Source organism: Heliconius melpomene, chromosome 6, assembly GCF_056956725.1.
Source record: "Heliconius melpomene rosina isolate 202511_hmr_F chromosome 6, ASM5695672v1, whole genome shotgun sequence".
Lineage (NCBI taxonomy): Eukaryota > Metazoa > Arthropoda > Insecta > Lepidoptera > Nymphalidae > Heliconius > Heliconius melpomene.
This window is the reverse complement of record NC_140394.1, coordinates 9,787,359-9,803,856: the sequence shown is the minus strand read 5'-3', so window position 1 is coordinate 9,803,856 and position 16,498 is coordinate 9,787,359. Positions and strand designations below refer to the sequence as shown.

Sequence of the window (16,498 nt, the reverse complement as noted above, 5' to 3'; positions counted from 1 at the left end):
TGAACATGTTCTTGGAAGGTAGGGATTAAACTTTCTTTTAATGTTTTTGGATTAAAATTATTCTTTTGGCAGAATGTGGCTTGAATTGACTGTCAACGTGGTAGGTTTGGGTTCGATTCCCACTCGAGCGAATAAAATATTTTAAAATATCTCTTCTTCCCATAGGTGTGGAGGCAAAGTTTCGCCACTCAACACGCAGTGCATCCAGAATTCGGCGGAAAATAGGGAACCTAGGCTCCCTCTGCCTATCGTGCTGTATGTGCAAGCAATAATATATTTTTTTACAAATAAATAGGTAAATGTATGCAGAAAGACTATTTACTACTATTATTTACAAAATGTTAAAAGTTTTGTATGTGATTGGTAGAAGCAGATTGTAAGAGCGATGGTTTTTGGTTCTATTCCGAATCGGAAATAATTTTAATTTCTTCGACTTTTGCGGCCAAGATCAAGTTAAAATAATTATTCGGTATTATATATTTTAACATAAAATAAGCGCTCTTTCGTGATGTTGTATTAAATGGCAAACAAACCAATTTACATATTTATATAAACGTAAAAAATAATCATAAAAAAAACTAGTACCAGTACCTATACAATAATAATCGTTATATGATTATATATATTTACAGTAAAGTCACTGTCAGTATAATATAACTTTAGATATAATAATTATTATTTTATCATAGTTAATAATGTCATATTTTATTAATGTTTATATAAAAACAATAATTAATATATTTTTTAACTTTTACGTACATAGTAGGATATTGCTTCTTGTTGTATCCCGCATATAGCACGGTAAGCAAAAAACTTGGGAACTTAGTATTAAGAAAATCTATTCCCACTTTAAAACACTTCCGTTCTCCACTTTCCACCGAAATCTTAAGACATTGCGTGTTGAGTGGCAGAACTAAACGCCGCTCATTAACTAGCGAAGCATAACATCGCATTTAGCCTTACCAGATGAGACAAATGAAAATAATTTTGACATATTCATATCTTCTTAAACACAAACAAAACCCAACAAAAAAATCGTCTAAAAACACACAAAAACAACATAAACACAAACAAAAACAAAACAATTTACAATACCTTGAGTTTAGACATATCTATCAGGTGTCAGTAACGGAACATGGACAACGGAACACTAGTCACCAGGCCACGTGCTGTCGCCTGCACGATCGCGACCAAACTGCCAGCTGAAGGCTGAAAGCTTATAAATTGAATTAATTAACTAAATTTGGAATACAAAAATCTTTTATGAAATTGTATTGATACTTCAAATGTATGAAGATTTTTTTAGAATATTTAGTTTTTATTTAAATTAAATTATTTATAGTTTTTGATATATTTATATTGGGACATTGTGGCACAGGGTCACAAGCGTAAATGGGAGGTGAGAGTCCGATTTATACTCGAGGAAATTAAATATTTAATATTGTAATGTTCTCGCTTTGGTAATGAGTCGAAGCGCTGCGTTAAGTTCTGCCACTTAACATGCAATGCCTCCAGAATTCGTACTTATTGTACTATGCTATGTGCGGGATAGAGCGTGAAACAAACAAAAGTGAATATTTAATCCTTATTCAAGGGGAATGAATTACTATCATTTCCTCCACCTCGTACGGAAAGTTGTGGCGTTGAAATTGGCCACTAAACACGCTATAAATTCAGCAAGAATTTGGAGAAACGAGTGTCTTGACACTAGGTCCTCTCTCTTGGTAAATATGAATTACAAATACAAAATTATAAAAAGATAATACACTATAATATTGTCTATAACATAAATAAACACCATAGATATGTAAATTAGTAGTTTTATTATGTTGTCTCTTTATTGAGTATGAATTAAATGTTTTATATTCTAAATACCTGAATACATTTTCCGTGTTAAATATTATTTAGAACGTAGTTTCTGCAAGTTAGGATTAGCGTTATATGTTTATTATGTTAATAAAATACAATTTTCCCTTAGTTTTTCATTTAGACTATATTAGACTTATTGCCTTTTTCTATTTGATATTATGTACTAAGGTGCGCCCTAAACTTAAATTTTCTAAAATTGTCCATATCTATGTAATAACAAATTCCGTTCAAAATAGAAGATAATACTTAGTTATATAGAAATATCCTAAGTGGAATAACATATTAAAAATAATAATTATAAAATTACTAAATACGCTGAAATGTAGTGTTCATTCGGCACAGTCGGTGTGATTGTAACGCGATGGTTGTGGATTCGATCCCCACTCGAGGAAATAAAATATTTATTTATATTTTCATTTTCTTCGCTCTGGTGTCGAGGCAAAGAGCGGCGTTAAGTTCCGCCACTCAAAACGCAATGCCTCCCAGAATTCGGTGGAAAGTGGCGAACGCAGTGTCTCAACATTAGGTTCCCTTTGCAGTGTGCGGGAAACAGCATGAAGCTGATTTTTTTTATTGATCATTAAATTCGAATTCACTTCACAAACAAGAATTTTAACTAAAGACACTAATACAAAGGCTTAACGAATTTAAAGCTAATATTCGTATATCTATTCACAGAGAGGCTAGTAGGTTGTATTTGCATATACATCGGTTCATATGACAAGGTTGACTTTAATAGTTATATAACTACTTATATTAGCATTAACTTACTAATGATCTAATGATATTACGCGTTTACTATAAAATAATACTTATCTAAGCCTTTATTTGATACTCTACAAGTGAATTGAGACCGTCGTGGTGGTGATAGTTGTATATTCTATCCCCACTTGGGGGAATGATTACATCTTGAATGGTTTTTATTTATCCGCTCTGATAGATAAAGTGCAGCGTTTAGTTCCGCAAATCAATATGCAACGTCTTTAAATTTGTGCGTAAAGTGGGAATCGAATTGTCTTAATTATAGGTTCCTTTTGTGTACCCTGCTACGTAACAAATAAGGCTGTAAAATATATATGAAATGTTATCATGAAACGACTACCTGTACGTAAGATGGTTGTAGATTTGACTCCTTAAAAGGGGAAGGTTAAAATAAATAAACCATATATATGGGGATATAGTAAGACAAACCACAGCGTTGGGTTCCGCTATCCAATATGTAATGTATAAATAGGTAGAGTAGACGAAAAGTGTTAGTATGTCACAACTGAAATCACTAGTACAAAAACAAAATATAGTACAAATTTAATTTGTAGGCTTACTACAGTATTACACAGCACGTTCAGTTTGTATTACGTTAATATGCTTTCTCTTCCTGGTAATAAACATTATGTATTCTTTATTTATGTACCTATAACATAATAGAACCAACTATTGCTGTATAAAGGGTAAAGGGAGAGTGTAGAGAACTAGTATACTATGTACGAACAACTATGAAGTGGTTATTTAAATTTTTCTCTGTAGACTTTCTCCTTAAAATATTTTGATTTCTTCTCCCCCAATATAAAATCTTACAAAGCTTATATAGCTCGCCTACATCTGTATTTATTTAAGTCCTATGGAATTTAATATTTGACAATTGAATATGCAAATCTATAAGATTAATCATATATTTTTTAAACAATCCTAACATAAATATTGATACTTTTTTTCCCTTGTTTTACTATTTAGTAAAATTATTTTAATTGACAAAAAAAAAAAAAAAAAATAATTATGTTGAACAGTTTCAATACAAGCAATTATTAATTTTCTCACGTTAAGGCTATCAGAAGGAAAATTAAGCAGGACAAGGAGAATCACGTCTCTTAAATGTATATTTAAAGTTATACTTTTAATGTTTAAAATAATGTTAAATATAAATATAATATTAGTATAATATATCACAGAACTTGAACTGGCGACTAAAATAAAAAGAAAAAAAGTACATCAAAAAAGTACATCGATTCTTCACTCTCTGCTCGTAAAACACATCGAGATAACTAGCGGAATACAACGCTGCGTAATAAAATTAATTTTAAAATATGTTCCTATTTGTAATATTTTCACCTCTTGGGAATCGAACCCGTAATCGAAGACTTTAAAGCATAGGTATTTTTATTAGCTGTGCAGCGATATATTTCTTATTCTTTGACAAGTTTCGCCCATATATTATTCATTTGACCTAAAGTAGTAAAATTGCCGAAACTTATTTTAAATTTATTGCTTTTTTATAGCGTTCAAATAATAAATTGCGGTCGAATGTACGTTATGTGTGAATAAAACGAATATTTAATACATATACATTTCATGTATGAGTTAAAAAGCAGCTTTACGATGTATCCTGCTTGTAGTAGGGTAAAGTAGGTAGAGGGAACCTAACGTTAAGACACTCTGTTTCCGTCTTTCCGCCCAATTATAGATACCTTTGAAAGATATCTGAATATTTTTTTATTAATATTGTATTACAAATTCGACATATCTAACTTGTTTCCCGCATATAGCAAGGTAAGCATAGGGAACCTAGAATCCTGGTAGACACACGACACTCCAGTCTCCACGTTCTGCCAAATTCTAGAGACATAACGTGTTGAGTAACAGAACTCAACGCCGCGTTATGCCTCTTTGCCACTACGCCATAACAACATTAGGAAGATCAGGCCTCCTATAGGTTGTTTTTAAAAAGTAAAATTTACTAAAATTTTAATATTTTATATGAGTAATCATTATTGTAGTAACATTATCACATGAGCGAAGGACTACAATTATGTATATAACAAAGGAACATCCGTCCGTACACTCGTTGGTGTGAGATTAATGCTAATTAAATAGCAGTTAATACCTAGAGGATTATTATAAACTATAACTACTATGTATTTGTACGAAACGACTTAAAATATAGGCTGTGTTATAAATTTTGAATTTCCAACCCTTTAGAGAAAGAGAGAGGCTTAGAGAAAAAAATCTAACAATTGCTTAAAATAGCATCCCTAATAGGATGTGAAATATTTTTTTGGAAAACGTACCTATAACAATTTGAAAGAAGCGGGATTTGAACCTGCGTCTCTTGGAACCGTTATATAAATCCTATGTATAAGTTCTACTGAATCTTAACATTGAGGAAAAAGCAAAATTGCCATATTTTAAGAAGACATTCGGTTTACTAAACAACAATTATAGGAAAAATGATATGTTACAAATATCAAGCCGTAGTCGTAGCAAATAGCAATTAAGATAATTTTATGTTTCTCACGAATTATTTGGCCAATTAGCCGATGTCTGGTCCAGATCTAACCAGCTCGGTTACTATTTGTATATATATACGAGTATAGGGATACAAAGTGTGACTGTAAAACCGACTGGTTGTGGGTTCGATCCCCACTCGAGAAAATGAAGTATCCTATCTCCTATATCTTATAAAACAAAGTCGCTTTTCGTGTCTGTCTGTTGTTTCTAACTCTTCTTCTTCTAACCCACGCAACGGTCGGTTTTGATGCGGTCTTCACCATTAAGTCGGGTGTTTTTCGTAGAAGGTTTATATATAGTTTATTATTTGTACATTTTTATGTAAATTAACATAAATACGATAAATGTGTATAAAGTCCTACCCGTTGAGACACTTTCGCGCATGCGCTGCTCTAATGGTAAGTACTACATGAAAATAATGTACTGGAGTATTGTTCCTCTTAATAAGATCTACAAAAAAAGTCCGCGAGAGCATATTCGTATCTTTTAAGAATAACGTGTAGTGATCATATTTCTGTCTAAAAATAATAATTTCAATATATTTTTATTGTGAGGGATATTTTTCTATAATGGTATTAATCCTTATCCTTTAAAATACTTTATTAATTTTCTACGTTACACGAAGATAAAATTTGCTTTTTACAATATTTCGAAATTGCGAATAGTTTTACAGAAAAACGCATTTAATTGATGACACATCCCGCCGTAGACACATCAGATGTATGTTCCTCAAGTTTCACTTATCCCTTACTCTCAGCATATAAATAAATACATTAGTTACGTTGGCCATTTAATGTAGACCAAAACTGTCTTTTACTGTTTTTCATTTTAATAAGTACTTTAGAAGTTGTTACAATATCAAACAAATCCTTGCTGCGAAACGGCTCGCCACTCGCCATGCGTCCGCCGCGCCCGCCTGCCTTACACGCATCGGTGGTTCAGTGGTAGAATGCTCGCCTGCCACGCGGGCGGCCCGTGTTCGATTCCCGGCCGATGTATTCTATTTAATTTTCCTCACAGGCAGCCACGTCGTGCTTGCTTTTCATCAGGGACAGAATACCCCCTTCAGCATTAACCACAAGCTCGAAAAAAAAAACCCGGCTGCCTCTATAGCAACGAAGATTTAGTTAGATGCGTTTGCACGTATTGGATAATTGGAGTTGAATGTATTATTTAAGCGCGATATATTTGGTTTCACATTTTTGTTGTAGTTAGTAGTAGGTAGGTTTTTGTTTATAATTTCTTCCGTTTTAAAATAGTCATTTAACTATCTAAAAATAGTCATTTAAATATATTTTAATAAGTACTTGAAAAGATTAGTAGCACAGATTTAAAATTAACTACAAAAAATTCCTTGCTGTGTAAAACAATTGGAAAATCCTTATTGAAACTACAAAAATGCGGGTTGCATTAGGGTTTAATTAATATTCACATTATCTTAAGTGCTTTGCAAATATACATTACATGAATAATCCAATAGTTAAAGCGGGCGAAGCCGCAAGAGGGTCGCTAGTTTATTTATATTTCCATTTCTTCGCTCAGGTTTCAAGGTTTTAGTTCCGCCACTCAACCAGCAATGCCTCCAAATCCAGCGAAAAGTGTGGCACGGAGTGCCTTAACACTAGGTTCCCTCTGCCTAATCTGCCGTGTGCGGGATACAGCGTGAAGCTGTAATGTAATAATAATGTCTCATATAGATATATATTGAATTGAAAGGCCCAGCGGTGGCGATTCACCTCGATCGTAGAACATGCTAATTATCTATTATTGTGCATCCTATTGGGCATTCATTGTAAAAATCCTTTAGAAATCATTCAAACTCATGTCACGTAATCACCTTTTATATGTAGAGTATGTGTTGCATTATATATGTGATAGCATTTATCTGCTACGCCGTTGTGGAGCGGTGACGGTTGTGAGTTCAATCCCCAGTCAGCGGAATGAAATATTTATTTTAAACAAATAACTCTGGTAACAAGGTACAATGCGGCGTTGAGTTGCGCTACTCAACACGCAATGCTTCTAAAATTCAGCGGAAAGTAGGGAACGGTGTCGTCGTCGTCGTCTTAACTAGCTTCACTCTGCCTACTCTTCTATATGCGGGATACAGCGTGCAGCTCAAAAACGACTGACGTGATATATAGTCAATGTAATTTCTGCACTTAGTAGGGTAGGCAGAAAGAACCTGGTGATAAAACACTCCGTTCCCCATTTTACGCCGAATTCTGGAGGCATTGCGTGTTTAGTGGCGGACATCAACACTGCCCTTTGCCTCGACACCAGAGCGAAGAAATGGAAATACAAATTTTAAGTAAATATTTCATGTTCTAGAGTAAGGATCGAACCCACAATCAGTTGGTTTACAGTCATACTTTGTGCCCCTGCACCACGACTGGCTTCAAAGATATTTTTTTCTCTCAGAAAATTTCTATAACAAAAAGGAATAGACTTGATGAGTTTAAATCTGGACATTTTGTTTTGTTCTATTGAAATGCGCTGCTGTTTTTTAATAAAAACAATAGGTACAAAGAAATGTCTGCGTGAAAGATTAAAAAACTTTTTCATCTTCGCGCCAGATTCTTATGCAAATAACGCTTAAGTAGAAAATAAAAAAAAAAAAATTAAACAGACTCCAAACATCTAAATTTAATAATAATAATAGTAATTAATTAACTGATTAAAAGTAACTTGAAGGTTCTCTAATTTAAATAGAAACATTTAAATAAAGAAAAATTTAATCAAATAAGTACGTGTTATATTTATAATCTTCTTTTTTTTTGGGTTCCGTACACAAATAGTTAAGACTGTTCTATCTGTCTGTCCGTTGGTCACCAGTCTGTATATCATAAAACGTGTTAATTAGTTGAAATTTTCACAGATGATATATTTCTGTTGCCACTACAAGAACAAATACAATATAAAAAATAATAATAAAGGGGCTTACATACAACAGATATGATTTTTTGCAGTTTTATGTAGAAGAGTTTTAGATAGATACAGAACCCTTAGTAGGCGAGTGCAACTCGCACTTGGACGGTTTTGTTAAAGTTAATCCAAATTACTCCAGGTACCAAAGGAATATTTTAAAATACTACATAAACATAGATTATAAAATTCTATCAAGCCTGAATCTTTTCCTTAGAGGTTAAAACCTATTGAAAATTAAAACGCATATCTATTCATGACCTGCTCAAGCAACCGGGTACTGGTGCACTGGTGGTTTCTAAAGAACTATGAAATAGTTTCCCTACAAAATAAACGATTTTATGAACCTATTTTCATTTTTTTTCACGCTGTATCCCGCACGTAACAGGATAGACAGGGCCTGACAAACCTGGGAACCTAGTGTTAAGACAATCTGTTCCCATTAAAACACTTCAATTTTGAAGACATTGCATGTTGAGTGGCGGAACTCAACGCCACGATTTATCATTTATCAGATACTAAAGCGACAGGATAAAAATATTTGATTCCACCTAGAAAAAATCGAACTCACGACCGCCGCGTTACAGTCAGACGACAGTACCGATAGTTTACTATATAATCTACGGTATGAAACTTTAATTCGCAAGCCACTGGAGCGTGCCTCTATGATGAAATTACGGTCACGGATTCAATATAAAGGAATGTACACTAAGCAAGCAATACGTAAGTAAGTACTAGGAAAGTTTATTAATTTTGCTATTAGTTTGCTGATTTTTTTTTATTTAGAAACTATAAAAATATCGACATAATAACACAAAGTTCTTTTGAATTTTTCTTCCTTCCGTAAGGTCGTTGTGGTGCAGTGGGACTGTGTCAACTTGCAAACGTGATGGTTGTAGATTCCATTGTAACTGGGGGAAATAAATTATTTTCTGTTCCTCGCTCTAGTTAAAAAAACGTATTATCTCCTCTTAAGTTCTTTAATTTTCATATATCGAGACTGGAAATGGATTGAGAATGACGAACTCCAACGCCGAGATGACGCCAAATATAACACTTAACGAAGCCTAATATAAAAGAAAACTAAATTTAATTAACTCTCTACTGATTTGATTTAACGAAATAAGAATTAATTATTTGTTTTTACATAATTATGATTTTTTTTTATTTACTTAAACTATACAATATTTATTACTTAGTATAATTTAATTTTTCATCATTTAATTATTAATTATTTTTTATTTTTATTTATATATGTATTGTTCAATATTAGTTTTTTAATTACCAAATAAAAATTTTAAGCAACGCCATCTATCGCATGATACATAAACTACTATAAAAAAATTCCCTAGTAGTTCCACCACATTCAACTAGATGCCACCACTCAAATATAGCGGTACTTTAGACACGTTTTGGACGCTTATCCAACACAAGAATGCCAGTCCGGTAATGGCTGCCGACGAGGTGGTCTATTTGTTGTGTTGATTATAATAAATATAACACGTTGTTTACTTCTCACACTTTATCAACACAAAAATATATAGTGATAGAGTGTCTATTTTAATATATATCAATTAAATAGTTTGAACAAGTGTCTAGTGTCCCTCAAATTGAGATGGAAAAGCATATTCTGTGTTGAGTGTTGTGCTGTGCATTAATACAATCTAAATGCTTGGATACAGGACTATGTGCAATCGGCAGCACACCCAGGCCTGCCTGAACACATCTCTGTCAATACGGCAGGAGATACAGAGATTCGAAAGCGTCCATCCATCTATTTATGCGCTTTACGATTTGGTTGAACTGGTACCAGATCCATTGCTGGCACAACAGATACGAGACCACGTCGTCGCTATAGAAGGTAATGTTTACTTTCGTTTCTAGGCAACTGGATAGTTTATATTGAAATTAGTTCTAATATTCAATATTTATTGGAATTTATGTTGAATTTTGTATGAAATAGAGTTAAATTTAATAGTTTGTTAGGTTAGGATGTTGTTTATTAATTTATTGGTTGACGTTTTATTTATTACTTAATACTACCAATTTATACTGTCTACAATATTTATGGTATCAAGGTAAATTTGTTTGGTTAAACCTACTATAGATGTTGTCAAAGTTTTCTCGGGAACTAGACAGCGTGTGTAAGTTTACGCTATATCCCGCAGACAACAGGGTGCTAGGGAAGCAAGTGTTGAGACACTTCGTTCCCCACTTTTCGCCGAATTCTTTACAGTGTATTAGAGTAAAACATAGACAACAGTTTATGTAAATATTTTGTATAATTTAACAATAAAAAAAATAAATTTAAGCGGGCGAAGCCGCGTTCGGGTCGTTAGTATAAATAAAAAGCTTGAAGCAATGTAGAACATTATTTAGTAAAATTTTAAATTATATAATACGCACTATTAATTCCATTAAACTGTCCAATTAACAATTAAGAAGATAACTAAATGACTAGTTAAATTGCGTAAGTAATTTACTGAGAAAAACTGTAATAAAAAAATATCTTCTTTATCTAATCCACGTGTATTGTTAAACTGTTTTTTTTTGCTTCACGCAATATTCCTCTCAAAGAAGAGTAGGCAGAGGGAACCTATGAAAATATATGAATAGAAAAATCCTCTAGTCGACATTGAACCCACAACCTGTCACGTTTACATTACATGCCCTTACTTAACGTTAACGTTAATTTAAAATTGTATAATAATTTTTAACATCGTTACAAACCTTTTTAGTTTTTTAGATGTTATAATTGATGTTTTTAGATTAAATTGTTAAAGGGTAATAAATAAATAAATAAATAGATGTAAATATTCTAGATACTGTCGAAGTAATTTTAAAAAAAAAATCATCTCACGCTGTATCCCGCATACAGCAGGCAGAGGGAACCAATTGTTAAGACACTCCACACTTTCTGCCGAATTCGGGAGGCATTGCGTGACAAGTGGCAGAACTCAACGCTGCGCTTTTGCTTCAATACCAGAGCGAAGAAATTGAAATATAAACGTAAAAAAATATATCACTTCCTCGAGTGGGGATCGAACCCACAACCGTCGCGTTACACCCTTGTGGTGCTGCGCCACGGCTGCCTCAAATTAATTGAGCAGAGAATTGACGGCAAATTAATTGAGTAAGGAATTAAATAATTAATAAACATTATTTAAATGTACCTCAACACTACATAATATTTAAGGCAGTAGTGGCACAGTGTCGGATTGTAAATGATGATCGTGGGTTCAATTCTCATTTTATGGTAAAAAGACAAAATGCTGCGATAAATCCAGCTGTGCAATGTCTTGAAAATTGGGCGGAGAGTAGGGACAATAGGTTGTCTACTCTGCTATGCGAAAAAAAGACGAAAAGCGTAAAGCTCATTTTTTTAAAAATTATTCATATATATTTTTTCATATTTAAAAAAGAATCTTATGACAAACATTATAGTTCTTTTCTTCGAATGTATAGAAACAATATTATCGAACAGATTGAGGCAATTAAGTAACACTTTGGCCTAAATAAAAAACATTTTTTAAGGTTCTGATTAAAAAAAATGTACAAATGACCTTCATACTTCAGAGAGCACGTTAAGTACGCGATCCTGGTTGTCGATTCAATACTAACCAGTTCTAAGTAATGTCAAAAGAATTAATGTAAAATACAATAATATCATTATGAGGCCGTAGTGGCTTACTGATTTAATATATGATTATAAACGCGACAGTTGTAAGTTCGAATCCCACTCAGAGAAATGAATTATGTTCATTTCCTAGCTCTAATGACGCAGCAGCTTAGAATTCCGTTCATTTCTTCTCAAAACTTGTGCGGAAAGTGGAGAACAGAGTGTCTTATTAACAATAACAACTAATCCATACCTACCCATACCTATATTATAAATTCGAAAGTAACTCTGTCTGTCTGTCTGTCTTTTACGCAATCAGGGCCAAACCGCTAATTTAATTGTGATAAAATACTCATGTAGAGATACTTGAGGGTCTCGGGATGAACATAGGATACTTTTTTTTCTCATATTTGTAATATTTTCGATATATACCAATATATTAAAATACTTATTAATTTGACATGCAATTTATTCCGTCATGTCTTTACAACCGTCGTTGCTAAGCAACTATATATTTAATAAATATTCGTATAGTTCAAGCGGGCGTAGCCGCGTTCGGGTCTACTAGTATAACTATAAACGCAATAGTTGTAAGTTCGAATCCCATTCAGAGGCATGAATTATGTTCATGTGGCGTAGAGTTCCGTTCATTTCTTCTCAAAACTTGTGCGGAAAGTGGAGAACAGAGTGTCTTATTTTAACAATAACAATCAATTTTAATAAAATTAGTTTATAATTTATATTTATTTAGACTTATACAATAAATATATTACCTATATCCATTATAGTTTACTTTATTATAATTGTCAATACAAAACGATGCAATGTCCAGATAATATCGTGTAATTAATACTATTTATATATGACAACTTGTGAGCAAGCGTCGATATATTAGAAATGTTTGCTAGAAGTGTTTCTAATTAGAAAATGTAACGTGGTTTTTTTATATCTGTCGTTGCTATATTGTTCATTTGATTGAATTACTGGATGTTTCTTGGCGTCACTTCGCCTTTTAACTGGATATAAGGTGTCGAGCTTTGCCCGGGCATATGCCAATTTGACTATTTCGAAGAATCGACTAAACAGTGTGTGGAGAGTTTGGGATTTCAAGTACATAATTTTCTTTGAACTGGTTAGGCCAAGGCTTTATTTTAATATACACATTTATTTTAATTATTTGTGGAGAAAGTAAAAACCACCACTAATTAAGACAGAAACGAAATTTCAATTGTAGCAAATATTTAGATTACAAATAAAACAAATATTTAAATTAATTATTATAAGAGAAAGTTAATTAAAATGACAATTTGTTGAAAATTTTAATTCGACAACTTCAGCAACTGAGACGACAATTTACGTACGTACGTACGTACTGTGTAATTCTGTTAATTCTCTATAACCCCAAGGTTACGGGCAATTTCACCGGACGACCCTCGTGGGACAGATAGCAGTCGGTATTTACAACCACCTGCATCGGCTATGAGGGTAGACTGGAAGACTGGAATACTTGGAAAAATTGGAAGGGAAATTAGGTTTTTTAGTTTCAAATTTTCTTTCGCATATTGTACAGTCGAGTAGGTTCAAAGTCAAGAGAAACTATTGTTCTGACACTCCGTTCTCCACTTTATGAGTATTTTAAAAAGCTTTGCTATTATTAGTGGTATTTTCTTAAGTAGGGATTGGACCATTATGTAAAATTAGTATCTATTAATTACTTCAAAAACTAGACAAAGTACAGTGCGTTTATATATGTATTGTCAGGAAAAGTAATGATTTTTTAACAAAACAAAGTTATGGGTTCGATTCCCGCCCGTGGGAATTACATATTTTCATTTGCTCTGGATTCAAGACAAAGTGCGGTGTTGATTTCTGATACTCAAGCAATGTCTTAAAAATGGGTGCGGTAATCTTACTTTAGGTTCCCTCTACATATATGAGATACAGCGTAAAACTATATTTTTAAATAAAAAAAAACTACTATTTCATAAACGCGAATCAAATTATAACATATTAAAAAGTGAACACTTAACACGCACGATCTTGACATTAACATGTGTTGTGGAGTTCATTGTCTTTCGCTTAAATGGAGCGAAAAGTGCTTAAAACACAGTTTTTTTTTACCGATAGCTTTAGTTAAAACGATTTTTTACTATATAATTTGGCTGTCAAATTAGTAGGTATAGGTAGGTACAGGATTTTTCTTTAGGTAATTTTGATTTGATGGGACCAATTGTTGGTTTTTTTATTGTATGCTTACGTTAGTGTATTTCTTGCATTGGTTGCTGGATGGCAAAGGGTTTGTCGCCTTCACTTAACTCGCAATGCCTCTCAAATTCGAAAGGAAGTGGAGAACGGAGTGTCTTGACACTAGGTTCCCTCTTGTTATATGCGAGATAAACGAGTAGCTTGAAGCTAAAAAAATATAGAAAACATAATTTCCGTTTCAATTAAGTACAATACAAATCATGTATTATAAAATCAATATCCCGTAATTCTTTTACGTTACGCAATTTCAAAATGCAACGAGTGTGCCACTCATGCACGAACTTGACATTAAATTTGTTCTCGAAGCTAATTGTATGCGAGGCGAACGGAGCGAAATGCACTGCCTAATAAATCGAAACAAGTATCGAATCGTTTGAGTTTTTTTTTCATTCAATTGCTGCATTTAGCAAGGTAGATGAGAAACAATGTTAAACATTCTGTTCTCTAATTTTCGCTCTTTTTTAGGGTTCCGTACCTGAAAAAGTGAAACTAGAATCCTTATAGATTCACGTTTTTGTTTGTCTGTCAAGACCGTTTATCTTGAAATCAAATTAATATCAAATATTCAGGTCTATAGTCCTTTGAAGCTTCAATTTTTCAGCATATTGTATAAAATTCCCCGGCTTAGCAAAAAAAGCCGGGTAAAAAATCCGAAAATCGAAAATTTTTATTTCATAAAAAAACATTACAAACCTGTTTGTAGTTCATTTCATATAAAATGATTGCATATGCTCGTAAATCTAAATTTGTCAACTTATATTTAAAGTTGTTTTCCTACAATCCTAAAGTTGGTACGGAATCATCGGTGGGCGAGTCCGACTCGAATTTGACCGGATGTTTTTTTCTTGATATCTCTAAAGTTCATCTTTGATGACGTTGATTGTTTATATTGTTTTTTGTTTTAAATAATTTTATTTAAGTATGTACCTATATATAATCAATATTTCATATTTTTATTTATGGACAGAAAAGTAAAGAACTAAATAATGTATGCAATGTTGCATATAAAAATGCATATAAGTAATATAATGTGTGCCGTGCCGTTTTTGCTTTTGATTTTCGACCCCTAGTAAGATTTTTGCTAAAGGTAGGGGAGGTCGAGAACTGTTAAAAGAAAAATATTGCAAAGTCCGTTATTATATCGTACAAAAAGAATATTTTTTTATTTTTCTTTTATATTATTTTAGAAAATCAAAAGTACGTTAAGTTAAAGTTAAACAAACTTTAAAAAATATTTTAAAATAATGGAGATATATAGGTTTTATATGTACGCAAAGGTTCATTTCTCATTTGGGAGAATAATAGAAAAAAATAATATTACCTGAGCCTGATACCTATAATATGGGGAAAATTGAAAAGTAAATATAATCTAATATAAGCTGCAATTGTGTCTGTCTACAAAAATCAGAGAGAAAGAGAGAGAGGAGTGCCAAACTCTTCAGTCTCTACATACCTCTTTCACCTCGTTGATTATCACTAACTTCTTCATATATACCCTCCGAGGAGTCATGATGATTATTATGTGATTCTCCTCCAATAAGTATAATCGATACTGAGGTCTACACCTATTTATATTATTATTAGGAAGTTAAAAACTAAAATATACCTACATTTCTATAGTTAAGGTAAGTTAATTTAGATATAAAATGTGATTCACTGTTCACTCATCCGAGACCGTAACGACGTCCGGTGCGACTTGTTACTGAAAACTATAAAAATATCTAAGTATATGAGTTAGTGGTTTATATTAATTTTAGTCTTTATAGTTTATTATATGGCTGTCCAATTTTAAGAAAAAGTAGTTTTTCTTATTTTTTATATAAAAGATTAAAATGAAATGTAAGATCTGTTGATTCAAAAGCTTAAATATATATTTTTAATTGTTTTATTGCTTGAGCTATAATTTTCACTTCAATAGCCAGCTCAATAAATAAGCGTCTATTTCTTGTATTAATGAAAAAATCCACACATACCAGCGTAGGCATAGGAAACCTGGGAACGTAGTGTAAGGACACTCCGTTCCAATTAAGAAATTAACGTTTCCCACTTTCCGCGGAATTCTGCGCCTTGCTTCGCCTCTTACCGAAGCAAGGAAATGAAAATATAAAAAAAATATTTCGGTATTTTAATAGACAATAATATGCAAAAACATTTTTAGGTCCATCTTTCAATATTATATAGATAATAAAGTTATATATATTACAAAACTAGATCTAAAATGTGTTTTTATTTTTATCTATTATACTAACGATTCGAATGAGCATTCGTGATTAAACAACATCTAATAATATCCAATCTGGCTTTGACCCAGTTAACCTTTGCACGAAAACCGCAATTACAAAGTAAAGCGATTATACACAACAAGTTGCCTCATACGGTAACCTATAAATATTGGTAATTATTATTTATTACTATTTAACTAATAATTCCAATATGGCGCAGTGGGGGTCATTTATCATTGTTGCCCATGAACGCGGTGATTGTGGGTTCGATCAGCACTCGGCGGAGAGATTGTTTTTTTTATTTTCCTCCTCTAGC

The 16,498-nt window shown here is 32.6% G+C and overlaps 2 protein-coding genes across 3 annotated transcripts in view; one reads left to right on the top strand and one right to left on the bottom strand.

Moving 5' to 3' along the window:
- Positions 1-1,229, bottom strand: part of LOC146538407 (angiotensin-converting enzyme-like) — a 40,987-nt gene extending 39,758 nt beyond the window's left edge. For both annotated transcript variants that reach the window (XM_085186788.1, XM_085186789.1), the window contains exon 1: positions 1,096-1,229. In XM_085186788.1, coding sequence (XP_085042914.1) covers positions 1,096-1,110 — 15 coding nt within the window. In that variant the 5' untranslated portion in view covers positions 1,111-1,229. The remainder of the gene's footprint in view (positions 1-1,095) is intronic.
- Positions 1,230-9,530: 8,301 nt separating this feature from the next.
- CenG1A (Centaurin gamma 1A) overlaps positions 9,531-16,498 on the top strand; it is a 241,058-nt gene continuing 234,090 nt past the window's right edge. The window contains exon 1 of the mRNA XM_085186350.1: positions 9,531-9,937. Coding sequence (XP_085042476.1) covers positions 9,745-9,937 — 193 coding nt within the window. The 5' untranslated portion in view covers positions 9,531-9,744. The remainder of the gene's footprint in view (positions 9,938-16,498) is intronic.